This window comes from Pempheris klunzingeri, chromosome 1 (genome assembly GCF_042242105.1).
Source record: "Pempheris klunzingeri isolate RE-2024b chromosome 1, fPemKlu1.hap1, whole genome shotgun sequence".
NCBI lineage: Eukaryota > Metazoa > Chordata > Actinopteri > Acropomatiformes > Pempheridae > Pempheris > Pempheris klunzingeri.
This window is the reverse complement of record NC_092012.1, coordinates 20,350,228-20,371,397: the sequence shown is the minus strand read 5'-3', so window position 1 is coordinate 20,371,397 and position 21,170 is coordinate 20,350,228. Positions and strand designations below refer to the sequence as shown.

Here is a 21,170-nt window from a genome sequence, read left to right as displayed (position 1 = left end):
AAAACGGTTTAGAGTTTGACTCGGGAATGGAGCAGCAGTAAAATGTGGTTCATCATAACATCTGCACACATTCCAACTAACTTCAAGTGGAAGCTCAAACAAGTTCCCTGGACTTCTGAACGTTCCCTGGACTTCTGAACGTAAAAATTAATGTGCACAGAACACAAAATCAAATATAAATACTCTCAAGTCAATCTATATTACAGGAAATATAGGATTGGCAAGCGTACATACTTTGTGGCTATGTCGTCAGAAGTGCTAGCTTGTAATTAACAACCACCAATTAGTCAGTGAAGTGGTCATGTGGTCAGCTAGTCAGTGGTTCATTAACAGAAGAGTTAGACTGACATGTATTTAAATCAGTCACCAGAAAAGACGGTGTCTGTTGCTCTTCTTGGTCCTTTAGTGTCTCAGACAAACCGTGAAATGTGCCTTAAGTCCGGGCTGCTTGCCTGGCGAGTATCGGCTAGTGTTGCTACAGTGAAATATTTCACTACAGAAACCCTCTGTAGAAATATAGGGCTCATTTTGGCAACGTGAGAAGCACAAGTAACATTCACCGCATTTACACAGGCACAAATGTTTAAAAGACTAGATTCTTTTTTTCTTTGAAAACCACAGCCCCACAGGGAACTGATCTAGTCGTAGTGTCAGCAGAGCGAAACCTGCTTGGAGCGGTGTGTGTTCCTGGAATTAGTTTGCAGAAAACTCTCATTGCACAGAGTGCTGTGAGGAGGTCAGATCTGACTTTGTTCTGAACAGATGATGGTGGGCACAAATAGTCCCACGCTGCTCCTGTGAGACAACTGCAATTAAAACAGGGACAAAGTGAGACCACTTTCATTTTGTGGCACAGTTCTGAACTTCTCACTGCCAACTAAACAGAAAAATATCCAGGTTCTATTTCAGTTTAGTGTCTAGTGAAGTTGGATTCAGCAGCTTGATCTTTTGTGCCTGAGTAAATGCTGCTATAGACTGTGTTCATTTCCCTCCACCTCAGAAGAGGGTGCTCTGGAGTCAGAAACTACCAGTAGCAAGGCTGACACTACATGATATAATCTCTTCTGTTTGGCTATACACTCACTGTATACAATTTGAGGCTTGATACATGTGTACTAATGATGCAGTGCTACGTAAGACTGGAGGTGTGCTTCAGAAAAACATGCTGCTCATCACAATGCAGCTTCACTTTAAGTCCATCGCAAAGTCGCATCTCCTTTCATACCCGAACTCTTTTTACAGGAGCGTCTACCTGCTCATGAGCTTCAGTATGCAGGTGACCTCCATATAGTCACACCTGTTGTGCCTTTTAGAGTCTGTTTGGTGTTAATGTGACACCACTCAGATAGAGGATGGAGGGGTGGAAGACTGAAGTGCTTCCAGCTTCCTGGCAGCTTTTATTACCACACGGACAGTCTGGCTGCCTGCTCTCGCAGTTCCCTGTACTGTAGAAGTTTAAAAATGTGTATTCTAAATTTGCTGTATTGTATTGAGAGCAGCACAGTGGTGAGGTGGCCGGCACTGTTGCCTCACAACAAGGAGGTTCTGGGTTCGAATCAGCCGGCCAGCAGAAATGCATGAGTGGTTATCTGTCTCTATGTGTAAACCTCTCCCAATGTCTGCTGGGATTGGCTCCGGCCTGCGACCCTCAAGGACAAGAGTTCTAGACAGCGGATGGATTGTAGTGAGCACATATTGAGTTCTGGAAGGTGCAGCTCTCCAAGCCTGGCCAGCTCACTGCTCGCACTGACCCAAAGGGCACTTGGGGACAGTTCCACTTAGCAAGCGTCAAAGTCGTTGACATCGAAATTTACTGTAGCTAAATGGTCTCAACTGTATCTGTCTGTATATTTAGGATAGATATGTTGGCTATGTCACCTAATCTGTCAAAGAGTCTCACTCCTTCAACAGTCAGACATTTTGGCCCATGTTAAAGTGGACTGATTGCCTCCTTCTCTGCGCCTGATTACAAGAGAAGACGTCTGAATGTTTTGCACTGCAAAGAACGTAGTGACATCAAACAAAGGTGAGTCACAATGATGAGATGTCCCTCATTTCATCTGAGGGACTGGAAATGAAGACAAATGTACTAAATGTTCATGCATGTGGTCCTTTTCTAGCAGCAAACACTGTCGAGAGAAGTTGGGAGATAGATTTGAAAGGATGGGGGGGGGGAATTTGCGAGTCTGATGTCAGATGTCAGATTGTTTGAGGCAGTCATGGCAGCGGCGTCGGGCTCCTTCACGTAGGATTGGAAGAGCATCGTTGGAGGAGGAGGGCGTGGCAGGTGTCACACACTCTGACTGGTTTTGGTGAGGCGGGCAGAGGGAGCTCATTGTCAGAGCAGCTGTTACAGAAAATCTCCCCACAGTTCCTACAGTGGTGCTGGACACAGACAGAACGAGAGTTGGAACCGCAATAATTAAATGTTGTGTCGGAATCCTCTTTTTAATCTCCCTTCATCTGAGAACTGACCTTTCGTCTTGAGATGGAGAACTCCTTCTCACACAGCTTACAGTGGCTGGCTTCCTTGTCCTTTAGCCAAACCTGACCCCCCTGAAACAACATGGCACAGCGAATCTCTGTTTCATCTTCAGATTACAGACAAACAGCCCAACATCCCCCGCTGATCCAAAACCAGCCCCACTGATGAGGGTTTGAATGGAGCTCACTGTTACTGTACCTGAAGAGCTTTGTTGGCTTCTTTAATGTCCTCAATCTTCATTTTGGATCTGATGACAAAAAGAGTGAGAAGGGTGAAGGCCACCAAATCTTTTTTCTTTGGTCATCTTTATTCTGACTGAATTATTATCATTACTATTTAGGGGGAGTTCAAGAATGTGCATCTGATAGGATTTGTTGTAAAACACTCCATTATCTTAAGAACTATTTAAGATTAAACATGTTTTACATTGAATTCATATAATTCTGAAAACTACAGAATTATATGAAAACTGTACTGTATCATGAATGTTTTAGAAAGTACAAAAAAACACAAACATTTGACATACTTACTTACTTCCCACGTTGAATGGAGCTTTTCAAATCTTACATTAGACATTACATTTAGATTTAGAGACTTTTAACTGAAGCATACATACTCGCTTAGTTTGGAGCCTAGTTCCTCCAGAGCTCGTTCCTGGTCCTCGCAGATGGTCTTCAGCTGAATATTTTCATCCTGCAGGCGATGGAACTCCTGGAAAAACAATGATAAAAACACAAACATGACAGAGGACAACATGCATTAAGATCAAATTAGATCACACACACACACACACGTAATAAGGCGTACTGTACAATATCATACACCCGGTTCGCTTCTTTCTCTCTGTCTCTTACCTTTTTCAGTCCGTTGATCTGCAGCGCCTCTGTGCTGAGCTGAGACACCGTGTCCCTCTCTCTGTCTAGATCGTTTTGTAACGTCTGCCTCCACTCCCTCTCTATCTTCAGGTCCGTCTCCAGCTGCTGGCTACACATGTGTACATACAACAAAAAATGAAGATGACAGAGAGAGAGAGAGAGAGAGAGAGAGAGAGAGAAGACGATACTGAGTACACTCGTTTGTACACGTTTTAAATGTGTGTCTTGTTTTTGAAGTCAAGAACTGAGAGTGAAGGTCTGCTGTCTCCTGAACAATAAGTAATGTTATGCAGATGTGCATGCTTACAGGTGTTTAATTGTGATTACCACAGCATCTTTAGATTAAGTGTGTGTGTGTGTGTGTGTGTGTGTGTGTGTGTGTGTGTGTGAGTCTAGCCGTCAGTCTGTCTGTGCAGGGGTTTGCTTACAGTTGCCTTTCTCTGTTTTCAATCTGCCGCTGCAGGCTGTCGGCCTTGTTGGCAAAGTCCAACTTGAAGCGTCTGGTTCCCTCCTCGGCCGAGGTGCGGTGCCTCTCTGCCTCCTGTAATCTGCACCATTATAACCAGGGACAAACTCAGGACCATGGAGAGAAAAAACTGGGGGGGTGGGTGGAGGGAGAGGGAGAAAAGAACAGAGGAAGGCGGGAAGGACGATGATGGGTAGGGACAGAGGTTAGGGACTGAGGTTTCTCAGTGGAAACATGAAGGAGGGATGGCTGAGGATAAATGATGAAGAGGGTTGGTGTTGTAATTTCCTCTGTTACAACACCAGGGTGTAAGAGAGAAGATCCAAAACAGAACAGTGAGGAATACAAACGGGTGATGAGTCAACATAAAGATGCATGATGAAACAATGAGGGAGAACTGCCCTAAAGCAAGTGAATGGAGAAAATAAAGGACAGCTGACTGAATGCAGCATCTTAGAGCACTCAGCATCACCATGTTGTCTTTTTCAATGAGACCTCACATATTCACAGCATTCAGAGTATGAAAAATAGGCCAATTTCATTGTTTTTCACAGGATATTATCAGGGGGAACCTTTCATAGCATGTTTTCAGGATATGAGGATTTTAAACAGTTTTAGCTCTTGTTGAGCCATCTCACACACTGGGACAATGAGGAGGACAATCCCAACACACCCTGACTTACAACAAGTGTTGACTGTTGAGGAGCACCCTACACATGGCCAAAAACACAAACCACACCCAACACTTTCAAAACATCTAACTTTATTGATCACGGTGGTAAAAGACAACAGTTGTGAGTTTTCAACAGCTGTACTGAGTGTTTGTTCTTCTACAAACTGGGAGGAGTTACAGTACTATGAACATGGAGTTAGAATAGGTAGGTTACTTCCTGATCTATCACAAGAATCAATAAATATGCAAAGATGAGACACACATTGAAGTTCCCTTGACAGAAGCTCCAGAGGTTTACAGCCGCTTTTGGCTCAGTCTGCACAAGCAAAGCACATGAAGCTAAAGCTAAAGCTGCTGGTCCCACTGAGCCGTTTACATCTGCAAGACCTGACTCAACCGTACAGGTTTTAGGTGAATCTTCATGAGGATGAAGAGCAAAAAGGATGGGCTGAGTCCAAATCACTACCTTTGTGCTGTATTTACCTTTCGCCATTGTATTTGAGTGTCCAAATTCCGGTGTGTACATTTATCCACTATATAGTGCCCTCAAATATTCCAACAGTGGAATATTATAGGAGTGCTCATGGCGTGGACACTATCTGCTGCTAACAATCCCACATTGCACTCTGTAACAAAGTAACCATAGTTTACAAGTGTTTAAAATCTCACTTTACTGCTCACTGTAGGGTGAACTACTAGACTGTATCTAAAGAAAGTAGTGAGTGAGTGAACAAGGGACAGATTTCAAACACAGCGAGGGCTCATCACAGCCAATCAGAAGCAGGTCAGAAGGTGCAACACATGCAGAGCAAACCGGCAACAAATTAAAAAGCAGGAGGCTGAACAAGCAAACTCCTGTCTGACTAAACATCTGTAGTGAACACTGCTGACAGACTGTGATGACACGCAGGCAGATGTTGTCTAGGTCATATGATAGTTTACATGTTCCTGCTCGTGCTTTGGACCTGAACATTGTTGCCTGCAGGAAGGTAAAAGGACACACAGGCACAGAATCACAAGTTAATCAACGACCTGTGCAGAGCCGACGTGGATGCCACTGAGGGACTGTGTGAAAACTAGTGACTGAGCGTTCTGCCTTCAGGGAGCAGGTCATTTGTCTCTGTCCCATAGCAGCTTCCACCCTCACTTTATTCTGCATCGACAGAAAGCAGAATAATAGTAAAGTATCCTACAATGTAAGAGTGATAGCTTCGGGTTCAAAAATAAAACAAAAAAGGTTGGAATATTTGGTAAAATGAACCCATCATTTTGTTATGTTGGGCATAATATTGGCATTTGCTAATTCGGCCTCTATTGTGCAATTTGGTAGCTGTGTGAAAATATATTCCATTAACATATCAATGTTTAAATCTGAGTATCTTACATTATTCTAGTTTCAATACGATGAATCCAATATTACCAGATATGTTGTATATTGTTGCCAGATAAAACCACTCAGTAGTTGTGACACTAGCTGGAAAGCAGATTATACTCATTCTAACTCGATGTGAACAACAACAACGACCCTATGATAACATCTCAGAGTCAACTATCTTACTGTCAGCGTTACTGCATATAAACTGACTACCGGACACAGGAAGTATAGTAGTAGTAGCGTGTGTGTGTGATAAAGTAGCGTATGATTAATTCAAAATGCATAAGTGATGTAATAGTCAGACAGTTCTCTGACCAGCTAAACCAGGACATTCAGAAGAAACCAGCCAAGTTGTGTGCAGAGGATTTAACTAAAGGTCGTAAAACATGTTGCAGAGGTCTCTGAATCCCAGCACTCTGCTGAGTGGCTGCTCTTAGGCCATGAAACCATCTGAATGTTGTGTACAAAAAAAAAAACAGGAATGTTCCTTTAGGTTAAGTCCATTTATTCATTGAGTCTTAAGCAATCATGTGTCTGCATGTGCGTGCATGTGTGTGTGTTTGTCCTCAGAAGGAGATGTCCTTGACTAGCTTGTACTGGTGCTCTGTGTCTGTGCTGGCACACTTAACAAATGACATAGCAAGCGTTCTGGTCTGACTTAGCAAATCCTTATCACTGCACAGACGAGCAGGGATAAAAATCAGGGGAGAAAAATGACAATGTGGAGGTTTCAAGGGAGCAAAATGAATGGATGGATGATTGGATGGATGGTATAAAAGAGACAAACAGAAGGGAGGAAAGAAGGAGCAAAGAAAGGAAGGAAGGAAGGAAGAAAGGATGTCAATACATCAGTATTCTAAGTGGCCCCGGTTACACTGAACACTTTTGGTGACTCTGGAAACAAAAGACATTAAAACACAGAAATCGGATTTTAAGGCTGCCACTGTCATCAGATTTCTTTAGTCTGGATATGTTTCCCTCTACAGTCAGCATATGAGTTATGAGAGGAAGTGGGGGGGACAGGGGAGGGTAATGTGGACAGATATATGAGAACACCTACAACAGGCAAAATGTGTGTAGTGTGCACAGAACTATCCCATCAACAGAAGAGATTTAAGCCTGGAAAGCACCTACAGCGGTCAGCACTATTTGGATCTCTCTGCAGTAGACAACATGTTCAATTCTGACGTCTGAGCTCTAATTAGCCACTAAATATTGTGACTTTAAACAGTGGGCCTGCTCAGAACATTTGATTTTTCAGCAACAACATAAAACTCCCACTGCAAAAAAACAAGTGTAACCGGGGTCTGCGTCCCACCCGCATAAATCTTCAGAGCAGCAAAAAACATTCACAACCAATCACAAATAGGATGGAACAGACTTAAACCAACTGGGGAGGGGAGGGGAGGGATGGACCTTGCTGACAGGTAAACGATGAGGTGAGGAAGGATCATAGGGCATCAATGAACCCGCAGGTCACGTAATGACTGATGCAAGTATGGAGCATTATACAGAGTGGTGCACACAGAGTTTGACCAAGAGAACTTAGCATGCATGAAAATACCAGCAGTGTAATTTAGTAGATAGGATCAATTCAGGATTGTGGGGTTTCCCCAGAAAAATACTGTTTCATCTTCTAATCAGATTAGTTAGTAGGTGATGGCCTGAAGCAGTGTTTCCCAAACCTGGTCCTGGAGGCCCTTCTCTGCTCCAACACACCTGACTCACATGAATGGGTTGTTGTCGGGCTTCTGCAGAGCGTGATGATGAGCTGGTGTAGTGCAGAGGGCCTCCAGGACCAGGACTGGGAAACACTGGCCTGAAGAATAGCACTGGAGGTGCATTTGCTGTGTGAAATAGTGCTTCTGCTCTTTTTCCCTGAAGGCCACAGACATGTATTAAATTTTTATGATGTAAGGGGAAGTGGTCTTTATTTGAGGCACCCTATGAATAATTTACAAACCAACTGAGCAACTTTTGTACTCAGAAGAAGCCTTTTGGAGAATGTAAAAAATCCACAGCTAAGACACGACAGTTTTCTCAGGACAATGACAATGTGGTAATTTGCTTTAACTTTGTGTTTATCATGTATAGATTTGACATGCAAACACTTTTTAGTGCATCTATTTGCCATTTCATGAAAAAGTTGCAGGGTGGGTCCACTGAATGAAGACCAACTCAGCAAACATCAAAAAGCATTGAATACACTTTTATTAAATAAAACCTTAGAAGTCTTCAGGGAAAAGAGAAGAAGGAGCCATCTAACAACTAAACCACATCAAAAAGAGGCTTATCATACATGTACTGGCTGGTAAAAAAAACCAAATCATATCACTTCCATTTCTAATGTTTTGCACTGAGGAACATTTGACAGGAGAAGACAAGCATTAGCACCTGCTAACCAGTTTCCTTGGGGAAACCCCGACACAGTGATGAAGAAGAAAACTAAAATCACATGTCTCCATATTTTCCCCAAGTTCTCTTCTGCACAGTTTTAAACTAGACCCTACAGAGGTATTAACAAATATTAACTTTTAAATAATTAAACAAATAATTTAGTCTAGAAAAACAATACAGTAATTTTTATCAAGATCATGATGTTTGGCTGAGAACTGGGACTTTTCCTTCTGCAGTTTTGGTTCAAGGTTACAGTCAAAGCTGTTGAAAGGGACTAAAGAAGGATTACGTATGTTCTGTAAATCAAAGAAAAACTGCAGTTCAAAGGTTTGAAGAGAACAGCAGAGAACCTGGTTTACATTGAAGGAAGGGCCGAGGAGACACATGGGACAGGCTGGTTTTCCTGGTTTGTAGTGTGTGCTGTGCCTTCACAGGCAGTGTGTCTCACCTTTGCTCCAGCTGCTTCATGGTGGCCGTGATTTGATTGGTCTTCTCCTCCAGACGACTGATCATATTGTTCTTCTTCTTCATCTCATCGTCAGACGACTAACAAATGAGAAGTACTGGCTGTCACAGGTAGTAATAATGATGACAGCCTTTGTGTAAGTAGATTCAGAGCAACCAGAGAAGCATGTGTGTGCGTTTGTACCTGCATCTTCTGGTACATCTCTACATTGATGGCTTTGACGTCATCCAGCTGATTTCTCAGTCCGATCAGTGTGTCCTAGTGGCAAAAAACACACACTTGAGTGGAACACTGACACTGATTTATTCACAGGTGGTCTGTACAAGAAAGAATATAATGATTCGTACACAAGCCAAAACATATTTAGGACAAACTGTATGTCGCAATGCTTCATACAAATATTCCCTTGTCACGCGCCCCATGGGCCTGAGCAGTAATGAAGCAGACATTACTCTCCAGTCTGACATTTGATTTACCTGACAGCAGCCTGCTTGCAAAGCTGCAATGATGCTGCTGCCAAGGCAGCTGCTGTATCTCACAGCTTGGCTACAAATGTCAGCTGGTGGTGTTGATGTAGCAGAGCTCACATGTTGGTGGTGAGAGGCCTGACACTGGCAGGGCTGCCAGAGAGATGGGCATAGGAGCTAGCAAGGTATTACTGCGCCATGTCAGCAAGTACACACTGCTGCTACATTTTTAGTTTGTGCCCCCAAAAGGGCTCGTTATCACCCTCTTCCTCACTGTGAGACTCCCCATTAACAGTCCTTATTATATGCAAGTCTTACCTTTAGGAAGGACTCTTTGTGAATAAATCAGCGGTCGAAAAGAGTTAAGTATTATACAGATGGGCAAGGAAAATCTATGCTGACCTGCTTTTCATGAATATCTTTCTCCAGAAGTTTCATGGCCAGCTCCATTTCCTGTTTCATTGACACCTGGACTACCAACTCATTCTCCACATCCTGAAAGTAAAGCACACGTATATAATCTGTTACTACACAACACAAGCCACATGTATAAAATCTTGTACTACACTGTCGCCATGTATATTACACACACACACACACACACACACACACACACACACACACAGCAGTGACAGTCTGACCTGTCTGAGCTGACACTCCTCTTTCAGTTGCCTTCGAGCCTCATTGTACATCTCATCTAAGCCCTGGCGGGAATGTTTGTATGTGTCTCTCTCCAATGACACATCGCCTTGGGTTACCTTGGTGAAAAACATCAAGAGGAAGAAGATGTCAGCCATATCATGCATCCGTATAATTATTGGAATATAAAGCTGCAGTAAAAACCTGGTTCATTTTCTTTTTTCAGGCAGTGATATATTTTTGTAATTAGTGTTTGTGTGTGAGTACCTCTAATTGTTGTTGCGTCTTCAGCAAAATAAGACTGTTCTCACTCCTCAGCTGCTGGTTTTCTTCCTGCAGCTTGATGATGTTGTTCTTGGCTATGGCTAACTGCACACACAATTCAGTTGAACAGTTTGACACTAACGCTTTCACTGACGCTGGGATTTCATTCAAACATGTTTGGCTAAAGCATCATAATAGATTCAGCGTTTTCTTAACATGTAACAGACATTTGTGTCCCGTTGAAACACACAAAGCAGGTGTGTCCACATTAAATCATAATCCTTAACACACTATAATCCGTTTAACATAACAAAAGCAGTTTAAGTCTTAATGTAGAGATGTGCACTTAAACTCATCTAAATCTATCTTTACAGATGTTCTGAGTGTGGCTCTCACCTCCTCTATGAGCTTAGAGTTGGACTTCTCCAGAGAGTCCACTCTGCCCTGAAGACCATGAACTGTGGAGCTGGAAACACAAAAAACACAAACACAGAAATTACAATCAACTTCTCCTAATTTTGGAGCTCACTGACTTTGCAATATTAATACAGCCGAGGTGTTAAAATGTGTAACAGAAATCTTGCTTCTTGGTATTAGATCAAGCTCAATGGGGAACAGCTGAGGCTTGTCAGACATGTGTAGAGGGTTGAAGGCAGTCACAGGTTGAAAGGACTGAACTGTCTCACCACAGACTGACAGACCAGAATGTAACCCCTGCAGAATGAATACAGTAGTGCAGGGGCTAGCTAAATGTATGTTCAGACACAGCTCATACAGTCATGAAGGACAGTAACAGCATGTCACGCATTAGAGGTCTGTTTTTTTAAAATCACAGCTGCAAAATTTAAAGAAAGATTTGAAAAACGTATATTTGCATTTAAGCAGCAGATCAGAAGTTCACTTAAATGAGACACCAGAAAAAGAAAAAACAAAAGAGGAAATGCAACTGGCTGCTTTACTGAAACTGTCTGCAGGGACGGATGAAACAGACTTACACTTCTGAAACAACCAACTGGTTCGAACTGAAACTGACTACAGAGAACTGGACATAGTTTAACGAAATCAGCCAGTCAGCCTTCTGCCTGTGAGCCAAGGCATCAGAACACTAATCAAACATCAGACAATGTACAGATGTAAACAAAAATGTGGGGTAAAATAAAGCAGAATTACTTCCTGGCACTGATTAGGTCTAGCACACAGTATTTTAAACAAAGGACTTCCATTACTTGAATTCCTTGAAGTTCATAAGACCGTCATCTTCAGGAATTTTGGGGGAAACCCTGCAGACATGTTTGTTTCCCAGAAAAAAAACCAAAAAAGCAAGTGTCTTACTTGAGTTGTCGGTTCAGTTCCTCCACATAGTTCTTCTGATCCAAGATGGATGCTATCTGGCTATTCCTGTTGCCATGGAAACAGACATAAATCAGAGCTCTGAATCATATTTAGCGGACCAACAAGACAAGAAAGAGAGACAATGAAAGATCATACCTCTCTTCACTCCTGTAATCATCAATGTCATTCTTCAAGTACATGGAGAAGTCGATCACGCCAACCTCAAATAAAAGAAGATAAGTATGTTCAGCCACTATCACTCAAGAAGAAGCCACATTCTGAAAAGCAAAGACTGCACAACCATGGGTTTAATGAAATGAGTCGTGCCTTGTCGCAACCCACCAGAACATTTTGCAATAATTAGGGATGTTTACATTTACTAAAGATAATGTATTTATTAATATGTCTGTTAACTACACATACACATAGAAACTACATAGAAAGTCCACTGTGGAATTACAGTCTAAAGAGACCTTCAAGAGTTGATACATTGCTGAAAAGGAGCACAGCAGAAACACAGTCTCTTCATCAATTAGGAAATCAACTGAAATAATCATTTTATTTATCAAGTAATTGTATCAAAAAAAAATTCAAGCAAACTGAATATCTTTGGGATTTGGACCTTTTGTTCAAACAAAACAAAATATTGGAAAACATCACTTTGGGCTCTGGGAAGCTGCACTTATTTTTACATTTCTTTGACATTTCATAGTCTATCGATGAATGGCAAAAATATTCAGTTAATTGTTGATTCATCAATAATGACAATGATTGTCAGTGACAGATCTGTAGTTCAGTAGTGACCAAACATGATCCTGATTCCTGAAAGATTTCTCTAAAATACTACATAAAAGTTTTTTGGTATGAGACCTCATTTACAGCTGCCATTAAAGGTAAACTCTTTGTGTGGCATCTGTATACTGGCTCACCTTGTGGTCAGAGAATGACTGGATCTAAACAAACACAAACACAGTCTGTGTCGGCCGTTGGCATTAGTGACAAAGTCTCCACCCATGGAGTAGAAACATGACACCATATGGTCTAAATACGCTCTGAGAGCAGTGTTTACCTGAGAGTCCAGGTCCTCCCCTTTGACACACAGGTTAGCATCGATGACGTTCAGCCCCACCAGCAGGCCCACTATCACTGCTCCCTCCTCCTCCAGCATCAGCGCTGAACTGTCATAGAAATCACTGTGGAGGAAGACACAATTGAAGGGAGCTCCGGTAAAATAAAAAAGGGAGTGGCTTTATTCTAATGTTTTTCCTCTGTAGTGTTGTTACTGTGAATGTATTAGTACACGCTTTCATTTTTTATATTAACTCATTTTCAGGGTATTAAGAGCACTTTTAATTGGTGAATTTGTGCTCAAAATGCTGAATTGAATTTATTAATTACAAAACATCAGCTTTTTCTGCTGATTTCTGAAACTTGTAAACATGACCAACTTAATGAGATGTGTTGACAATAAGAAAAATCTACAATATAAGGGTCTGATTCATCAATCCAGACTCTTTATGATTTCATTTTCAAAGCTTATGTTATATAAGTTATCTATAGGTATATTTTAAAAGATATAACAAGTCAAGTGTACCTTTTGTCATATATGTCCTTCTCATGTGTCGCCATGCGTATGTGTGTGTGTGTGTGTGTACCTGAGCAGGTCTTTCCTGGTGATGAGGAGTCGAAGGTAGTCTGCCAGCCGCTTCTGCATGAGCGCCAGACGCAACCAAGCTCTGGCCCTGCCTAATGGAGTCCTGGAAAACACACGTGCACAAAAACACACTGGTGATGAGGTCATATTTGTAGGAGGTTGTGGGTCTCAGCTTAGACTGACTTTGTTCTGTGTTATTGTTTAGATGTAGTTATGTTCATCTTTGTGAATGCTTGTTGCAGTCGTCAGTTACATGTCCTCATCTAATTAAGATTTCTTTCTTTTCAAGACTTCAGTTCAACTTGACCACCATGTTGTATTTTGCCTCTGTGTCACCTCAGCAAAAAACGTGTGTTCATGTGTAACATTATTCTAAAGAGAAAGGTTTGCACTGTTTTGTGTCTAACCTTGGAATCTGTACTTGATGTTGCAAAAATGCTGCTCTGCTACGCGTCTGTTGGTCTGACTCAGCACCACCAAAGGAAATAGACTCTGTTCTTCACATAAAGACAACACAGCTGTTCCCCATTTTGCTGAGTATTGCTCACTGATTCCCTGCCTGGCAGCTCTGCTATGGGGTGCCTGATAGCTCAACAGCCTCAAGTAAAGCCTGACATGGAAATCATGAGCATGAATGAGAGCAGGTGAGAGTGTGCCTCCTATAGCCACTGGAGGACCCCACTTGAATGTTGATATAGGTGTTTGAAGTTGATTTTACCTCCCACATTGAGCCCTATTGTCACTCCTGGGTTCTTATAAAATAGATCAAAAATGTAACAAAAACACTAATAACTCAATAAGTCCAGGACTGGCAGCAAATATACTACTGCAGCATTACTGATTTCACTTGTAACACATTCACATTCTCCATCTGCTCCAATGGACATAACTCTTCTAGGACGTCTAGATCTTTGTTTACTGTCATCTGACTCCACCCAAATGGACAAATCATGTATTATGTGACTGATGTCTGTAAGCCAATCAGAAGGTTCCACATCATCTAAAGTGGCCTGCGGGAGAGCCGGAGCTAGGAGGAAGCACAACACATTTTAATCTATCAATCAGATTGTTGGAATGAGGATCTGAACGTCACTGTGACGAAACAGTGGAATGAATGGGTGCTGTTTAGATTTATTCTGACTCTTATGACGCAGTCAGCTTACAATGCGTGCTTGTATGCATGTACATAGGACATACCGTTTACTGGAGAAAAACTAGCTCATATCAACAAATACACATCACTTCATTAATTGATGTGAGTTAAACATTCATTAAAAATACATAAACATGTTTTTGTTGGAAAAGGTCTCTTCAGGCTATTGTCCTTTAACTTGGGTTCCCTCGTCCAGATTCTCCGTCCATTGGAATGGATGGGAAACCATATTGTTACTCACATATCACATATTTTTTGTGTGTTTGGAACATAATTAGGTTCTGTATGGATTTAAAGAGTGTCGACCGCCCAAAACTACTGACTAATTTCTAATGAACTCTAACTGCTTGAACCATGTTTGGACAATGTGTCTACACTGAGTCTATCCTCTGCTACAAAGAGACTAAAGAATAATAAAATAGGCAAATAGTGTCAGTGGAGAAGTGAGGCAGCAGTGAGAGGAAGGGTGAAGTGAAAGTTAATCACAATCAGCTACTTCCCTGCTCTGGCTCAGGTCACATTCTCATGTTACTGCTGCATGTGAGTGTGTGTGTGGTTGTACTATGGCTCATGTTCCTCCAGCATGTGGTTAGGTTGAGTTGTGTGTGAGCACGTGTGTGTGTGTGTATAGATAAACCAGCTCCTTACTTAAGTCCAGGCAGGTCTCGTACAGAGGCTGAGATCTCTGCTGCTTCAGGACACAGTTTCTCCACCAGCTCCAGAGGACCCCATAGAGATTTGTTAAAGCCCAGAAAAGACTTCTTCACTGAGGTGAGAGGAAGAGAGAGAGACTTACACACTGGCATATGAAAATCCAGGACATAAGCAAAGGTAAACAGCTTGGATATAGAATTTTAATATGTTTGGAAGTTGTAGATGTATTCACATTGGTGCAGCACCCACACCTGACACCATGACAAACAATATCTCTCCTTCTTACCTCTGAGGCCATGTTTGAGACAGTGCTCCATGACAACAAAGAACTGCTGGAGAGGTGGGTAGTCTGAGTCCAGTGTGCGTCCAAAGCTCAGAGCAGACTCAATCAGCCCTTTAATACTCAGCTTGGCCATATTCAGCAGGTTGGCCCGCTCCATGGCCATGGGGTCTCTCAGGGCTGCAAGACAAAACCACACACAGATACTTCACTGAAAATACCTCAATTATATTAGTGATGTGCAATCATTTTGCCATCTTAGGAATACAATGATGGTGAGTTTAACTTGGCTACTTTGATAGTTCAAAACAGAACAGGTTGTGTACAGTGTGAAGCGATTCAAATGTTGTGATAAGTGATAAGACAACTGAATACACTGCATAATAAAAGATGCAATAGTCACAATAGTCAATTATGATACATTATTCCTTTATTTACATATAGAGTGCAGATACAAATTAAAGGGTAGTCCTCTAACTTAGAACTTCATTTCATGAGTAATAATATCCATTCATTGTCGTCTGTCTGAGGGACAACTGAATAAGCCAGGTTAATGTCTACAGCTACAGTAAATGTAATGTAAGTGCTTTGAGAGCAGAATCCACCCCAAACAATAAATGCGCAATGGCGTTTCTGAGAGCAACAGATCATATGTAAAAAGCACCAAAATTCAACAAGTGGAAGAAAAATCCACCCAAACAGATCCCACTCTCCCACACCTAGATATTATTAATGAGCTCAGAAAAATTATTTAGACCCTTGATACCCATTGTTCTAACAATGCTGGACATCAGCCTTGTTTGAAGGTGTTGAGATAACATCATATATAGCATCATGTATAACTGTGTCTTAAATCCAGTGTACCGATGCTGCAGCTTCCGTTCCATTATAGAAATACTCCAGGGTCTGAGATTGTAACCTCTCATAGACGTATGCTGCTAAATGGTCTATAAGTGGAGCTCTGCGTTAATGTGTAGCCAAGCACTAGAAGAGGACAGAACAATGTCAGGTGAACAGGTACAGAGGTTGCCTAGCAGTGCAGAGGAGCCTTAATTGCTCCGGCAGGTTGGACTGCAGGCAGACACCTTGACAAATCAACAGATGATTTCTTGGGAGCAGCATGGCTGTTGGGTGCCCTTGGGCAGTGAGCCCTGAGGATACTGGGGAAAAAACAGTAACCCTTTGATTACCTGTGTCACCATGTAACTTCTACCACAGCACACCAAACACTGAAGACATTAAAAAGCTACGACACCAAAGGGTGATGCTTCAATGGTGATTTGAGTTTTAATGGTATTCTAAGTTTTATTAATTGTTCTTAAAGGTCATTGTCCAACCGTAGTTTCCTGTGCTGTTTAAAAAAAACACCCAGGACTGAATGCCTGAAATGAATGTCAGTGGAACTAATTCTGCATTATTACATAACAGTCTGTGATGGACACCTGAAATCTGGCAGAAACTAACCCTAGTTGTCGACGCTGAATGATGGGCACACTGACAGAGAAAAAATAGAGCCAGCCATTCTGCTAGAATGACAGCGGATGTTGATTGACAGAAAATTATTCAGCAACTATAATGATAAGTGGGTAATAATGTGATTCACTTGTCTAGCTAAAATGCCAATCCTCTGCTGGCTTATTAAACATGAGTATTTGCTGCATTTCTCATTTGTATGTAACTGAATTCTGTGAGTCAGACAAAGCCTGACATTAGAGGTCACCTCCTTGGATTCTGGGAAAGTGTTAAGGACTCTGTAGTATTATCAAGGCAGCAAACACATGCATCAACACAGTGCACAATACAATTTGGTAACCCCTGAGGAAAAAGACTCATTTTTTCCACTGGCATGAGTGCAGCCAGCATGTGATGCTTCAGGCACTTCAGTTGTGTGGTGGTGGGAAGCAGCAGCAGCAGCACCACCACCACTAACATTAACAGAAGAGGATGTATCATCAAAGCATGACAGCAGCACTGATCTATGAACAATCAATCGGCCGCACACGGAGGGCGGTGAGGTAATGTGTACCAGTCTGGTTTGTCACACTGCTGAATCTACTCACACCAGCTGAAACTATTAACTCTGCTCCAATTAGCAACTGACTGAATGACCGATTGTCCCCGTGGATGTCCACAGGGTTAGGTCACATTTTCTCATGTGTCCCGGAAACAATCATTTACAGTCATTTACCCCCCGGATAATACTCTACCTTGGACGGTCCAGTCCCCGGGCAGAGACGTTCTGTGCTCCGACACTTTGGGCAGGACGTGAATGCTCCCTGAAATGGTCTCGGATGCTTTCCTGGCCAAAGCGAAGATAGGAGCCTGCCATCGGCCATCTCCTCCGCCGCCTCCCCTCACTGCGCTGCTACTGTTAGCTTTGTCTCCACCACCAGACTTCTCCTCCTGCAGCCTCAAAATCCCGAACACCTGAGCTTTCTCCCTGCTGCTGTCGGCTTCAGACAGAGCCAGGTCGTGCTCTGCGGGCGATGCCATGTTCACGTACCTCTGAATTTACTATAACTGGCTCTGGCCGGTGCGAAGACGGGCAGATACACACGGTTTGCTAAACCTGAGCGAGCTAGCTTTGATGTACAATTCACCCGGCGACCATTATGACAGCCGAGGTATGAAAACACCAGTGATACATCGGCCAAAGCGATGACAGGACGAGCTGCAGTCACACACCAGCCGTCGTAAACGTCCACCGACTGTGAAGCGCGGGCGTCGGTCTACATGGTGAACGTAACAGGACAGCTGCTCCGGGGGATAACCGGCTTTTCCGCACCTCTCCGTGCAGTCCAGATTTGTTTACGCCCCGCAGACCTCGCCGCTGTCTGGTCTCTGACGGTCCCGCTGTGCCCTCCGGAGGGAGGGGCGCTGTCACGGTGCTCACAGGACACAAAAGGCAGCACTACGTCATGATCCCAGTGCCGCCCGGCTGTGGAAGGGCCGCCCCCTGCTGCTGGAAGGGAGAACTGCACCGCTGCCTGCAGGCAGCTCTCACATTGTTTCTGGATTTTAGAGCTTTTTCTGTTTCCTCTTATCATTTTCATGGAACATTCATGTTATTTGCATGTAAAGTGTTGATGGTATACTTTTGTATTGATTTGATGCCAGAGTGGCGTCATTATTGTTTCTAAAAGTATTTATGTAAAAGCACCAGAATCTAATGAGGAGAGATGTGTCCTGTGTGGTAGTGGTAGTAATAAAGTAATCATGTCTGCTATTGATCTGGAGTCACTGCCTGGCATTACATGGAAGCTATTTCAAAAAAAGTATGATTTCTATTCAAATATTTATGTAATATAAATAAATTACACATCTGCAATTAAAATAAGTGTTCAACATGAAATCAGTTTATTATATTTTTTAAATTATAATCTTAACTAACATTGTCAAGTTGGCACGAAAAACAGTGTTTGTGTTTTAATTAAACAGTAATTTATTGATGGTACCAAAGTCAGCCTCCAGCAGTAAAGTGAATGGTTAAGTTAAATCTAACGAGAGTAACATAGTACTTTTTTAACTCTACTACATTATTTTGACAGTTGTAGTTGCTACTTACTTAACAAATTAATATTTTCTATATAAAACATGTGAGGATCTGTATAAAATATGACGTATTGTTAAACAGTATACAATATAAATTGATTAAACAGTATTTAATTTGAAATTGTTAAAATTTTCTCTAATAAAAATGCTTACTTCAAGTGCATTTTGTTAATAATATTAATGTACCTTTACTTACATCACATAAACAATACAGGCATTTTACCTGAGGGTTTTTCAAATGTCGGCCTCTCTGAGGGACGGATCTGGATTCCTCCCCCACTGCGTTTCTGGTCATTTTAAGTTAGCTTACATAAAGAGGAGCGCACATTCTATGATAGACACTTATTACACTTGTTGAATTAAGTCTGACAGTTTATGGCACGATGTCTTCATCTTTATCTTTTAAATATCTTTAATGTATACTGTTATGTGTTAATGTATTGTGATTATCTGAATTGTTGTAGAATACTGTTAGAGAATCAAGAATAGTAATTTTCTCAACCTAGTTTTAGCAACACGTGACTGATTCTCAGCCTTTTAATGTTGTCATAGATTATGCTAAAAGCAGACTATTGCTGTCTTGACTGATTGGTGACATCTTTGAAGGTGATTGGTTCCTGTAAGAGTCAGCGAATCCTGATGAGCTGCAGCACTTCAGTGCACTGGCGGAACTATGATGGGCACTCTTAAGTAACTTTATCGACATTTGGCCTGAGAATGACATAAATTACTGTAGATCTACACTGTATATCTTTAAGGGTTAGGGCCGGAGTTGAAACACTGTAGACTGGATATTTCAGCTGTGATGTTTTATAAAAGCGTGAACTCCAGACAGGAGAGATGCTTTGTTCTAGTGCAGTGATATGAATCCACGGACCTTATGGACCTCCGTAGGTCATTTTAAAAGAGCCCTGTGTGAGATCAGGTTGCAGTGGGAGTTATCATCGTGTAATTCAAATAGCATGTCAGCTTACCTTGGCTGTAAGCTAACCGCTCCATGCTCTCACTGTGAGTGATGCCCCAGCGGTGGAGACTCTGAGGGGAGTACATGGTGAGTGGGGCTCTCCTTTGCCCACTGACTTGTCACAAAGAGGACAGTAAGCCAAGCAGATCCCTGAGTCCTGAAGTGGCCCACTGCTGAGCTGGAACCAGATGACCCTCCCTCCTGAACGTCCGCGGACTGTTGTGGCTTTTTCCAATGTGGTGTGTTCCAGTTTGGTCAGGTTTGCTCACAGTCTGAGCTGAGCGGGACATCCCGGGGCAAAACAGACAGTGGACACAGGCTGATTAGAGAGCAGTATAAAAAGATATTTCACCATCAGCACACAAGGAACGCAAATGCTTTCAATATGCTTTCATCTTCTGCACACAAAACAAGGACAATTTCAAGGATTTCTGGGCATCCCGACTGTGTTAAATGCCAAAACATCCCTGGCTGAACACAAGTCAGGCCCCTCTCTATAGTCTCTGTATCAGACAATGAAATGTTTACCTCCCTTTCCTCCTTCACTGATGCAAACAAACAGCATTGAACACCACAGGATGAGACCTTTCAAAAAAATCCTGTCTGCAGACATTCTACCACACTCTGATCAGCCTTGATTTAATGTGAAAATAGTACAAGCGCCACCAAAGTTAACATTTATTTTACCCACATAGAATTCGCTCTACCTTTTCCTTGAGTTGTAGCTTATGAGTGAGGAATCCAGTGGGCCTGCACCTCACCATAGCATGGCTGTAAAAGCCTCCAACCACACCAGCTGAAGGGCGTTGGGTCCATTACAACACACAGTGAGACATACTGTAGTAGAATGGAGGCTACAATAACCTGCATTACAAGGACTGGTGGTACTTTTCCTCTGTTGTTCCGCTTCTCCTCTTCTGCTTGCCACACTCTCTCCCTCTCTCTCTAATAGCTCAGGGCTGACCGGGGATCATATGACCAGTTTCTTGCTGATCTGTACACTCCTTAGCTGATTGTATAGTGCCTCTGGAATTGTCTGAATGGCTGCCTCTCGGTCCAGGCAGTAAAGAACCCATAATTCAGGGCGCTGCTATACCTTTGCTTTCTTTTTGCCCTTTAACCTGATTTTATGACTCGTTTGTTTGACTTTTTGTTTCACTCTGCCGTCTGTTTGCTGTCCTGCAAATAGCAAGAGATCACATTCACTAGAGCCACGATCCAAAAACATGTAAACCTTTTAATCTTTCTCCAGGTTTGTCCACCTGTGTTTTTGTGAGTCATACATGTTCTGCCTGTTTGATACTGTTCCACATGTAAATCAGCAAAAATGACAACACACAACTATGCATCCACATTTGGGCCTGAATGTATTTGAAGTTAATGCGATGTTTTCATTATGCTGCAAGAGAAAAGGAGAAAAGAGCTTAACCATTAACATCTCGCATCCAGAATCTGATACATGTTGCATTCATAG

The 21,170-nt window shown here is 42.3% G+C and overlaps 1 protein-coding gene across 2 annotated transcripts; it reads right to left on the bottom strand.

Moving 5' to 3' along the window:
* Positions 1-2,201: 2,201 nt before the first annotated feature.
* Positions 2,202-20,603, bottom strand: rufy2 (RUN and FYVE domain containing 2). Of its 2 annotated transcripts, XM_070845083.1 has the most exons (20): positions 20,404-20,603; positions 19,707-19,968; positions 15,187-15,360; positions 14,895-15,012; positions 13,095-13,196; positions 12,509-12,632; positions 11,596-11,660; positions 11,440-11,505; positions 10,504-10,573; positions 10,111-10,212; positions 9,846-9,962; positions 9,607-9,699; positions 8,921-8,995; positions 8,720-8,817; positions 3,789-3,908; positions 3,340-3,469; positions 3,102-3,196; positions 2,684-2,732; positions 2,476-2,556; positions 2,202-2,385 (listed from the first exon to the last, which is right to left on the bottom strand). In XM_070845083.1, exons 2-20 carry the CDS (start codon positions 19,780-19,782, stop codon positions 2,242-2,244), a joined length of 1,899 nt encoding a protein of 632 aa, XP_070701184.1. In that variant the 5' UTR covers positions 19,783-19,968; positions 20,404-20,603; the 3' UTR covers positions 2,202-2,241. The 2 variants fall into 2 exon arrangements, with proteins under 2 accessions (XP_070701184.1, XP_070701103.1); XM_070845002.1 differs by lacking the exons at positions 19,707-19,968; positions 20,404-20,603 and adding an exon at positions 17,388-18,002.
* Between the last annotated feature and the right edge of the window lie 567 nt (positions 20,604-21,170).

Bases quoted from the DNA above. Each gene is read 5' to 3' on its own strand.
- rufy2 (XM_070845002.1), bottom strand. From the start codon at position 17,673: ATGGCATCGCCCGCAGAGCACGACCTGGCTCTGTCTGAAGCCGACAGC. The intron at 15,013-15,186 runs GTAAGAAGGAGA...CTCTCACCTCAG, and splicing joins TCTCAAACATGGCCTCAGAG to TGAAGAAGTCTTTTCTGGGC. The intron at 11,661-12,508 runs GTAAACACTGCT...CTTTTATTTGAG, and splicing joins GGGAGGACCTGGACTCTCAG to GTTGGCGTGATCGACTTCTC.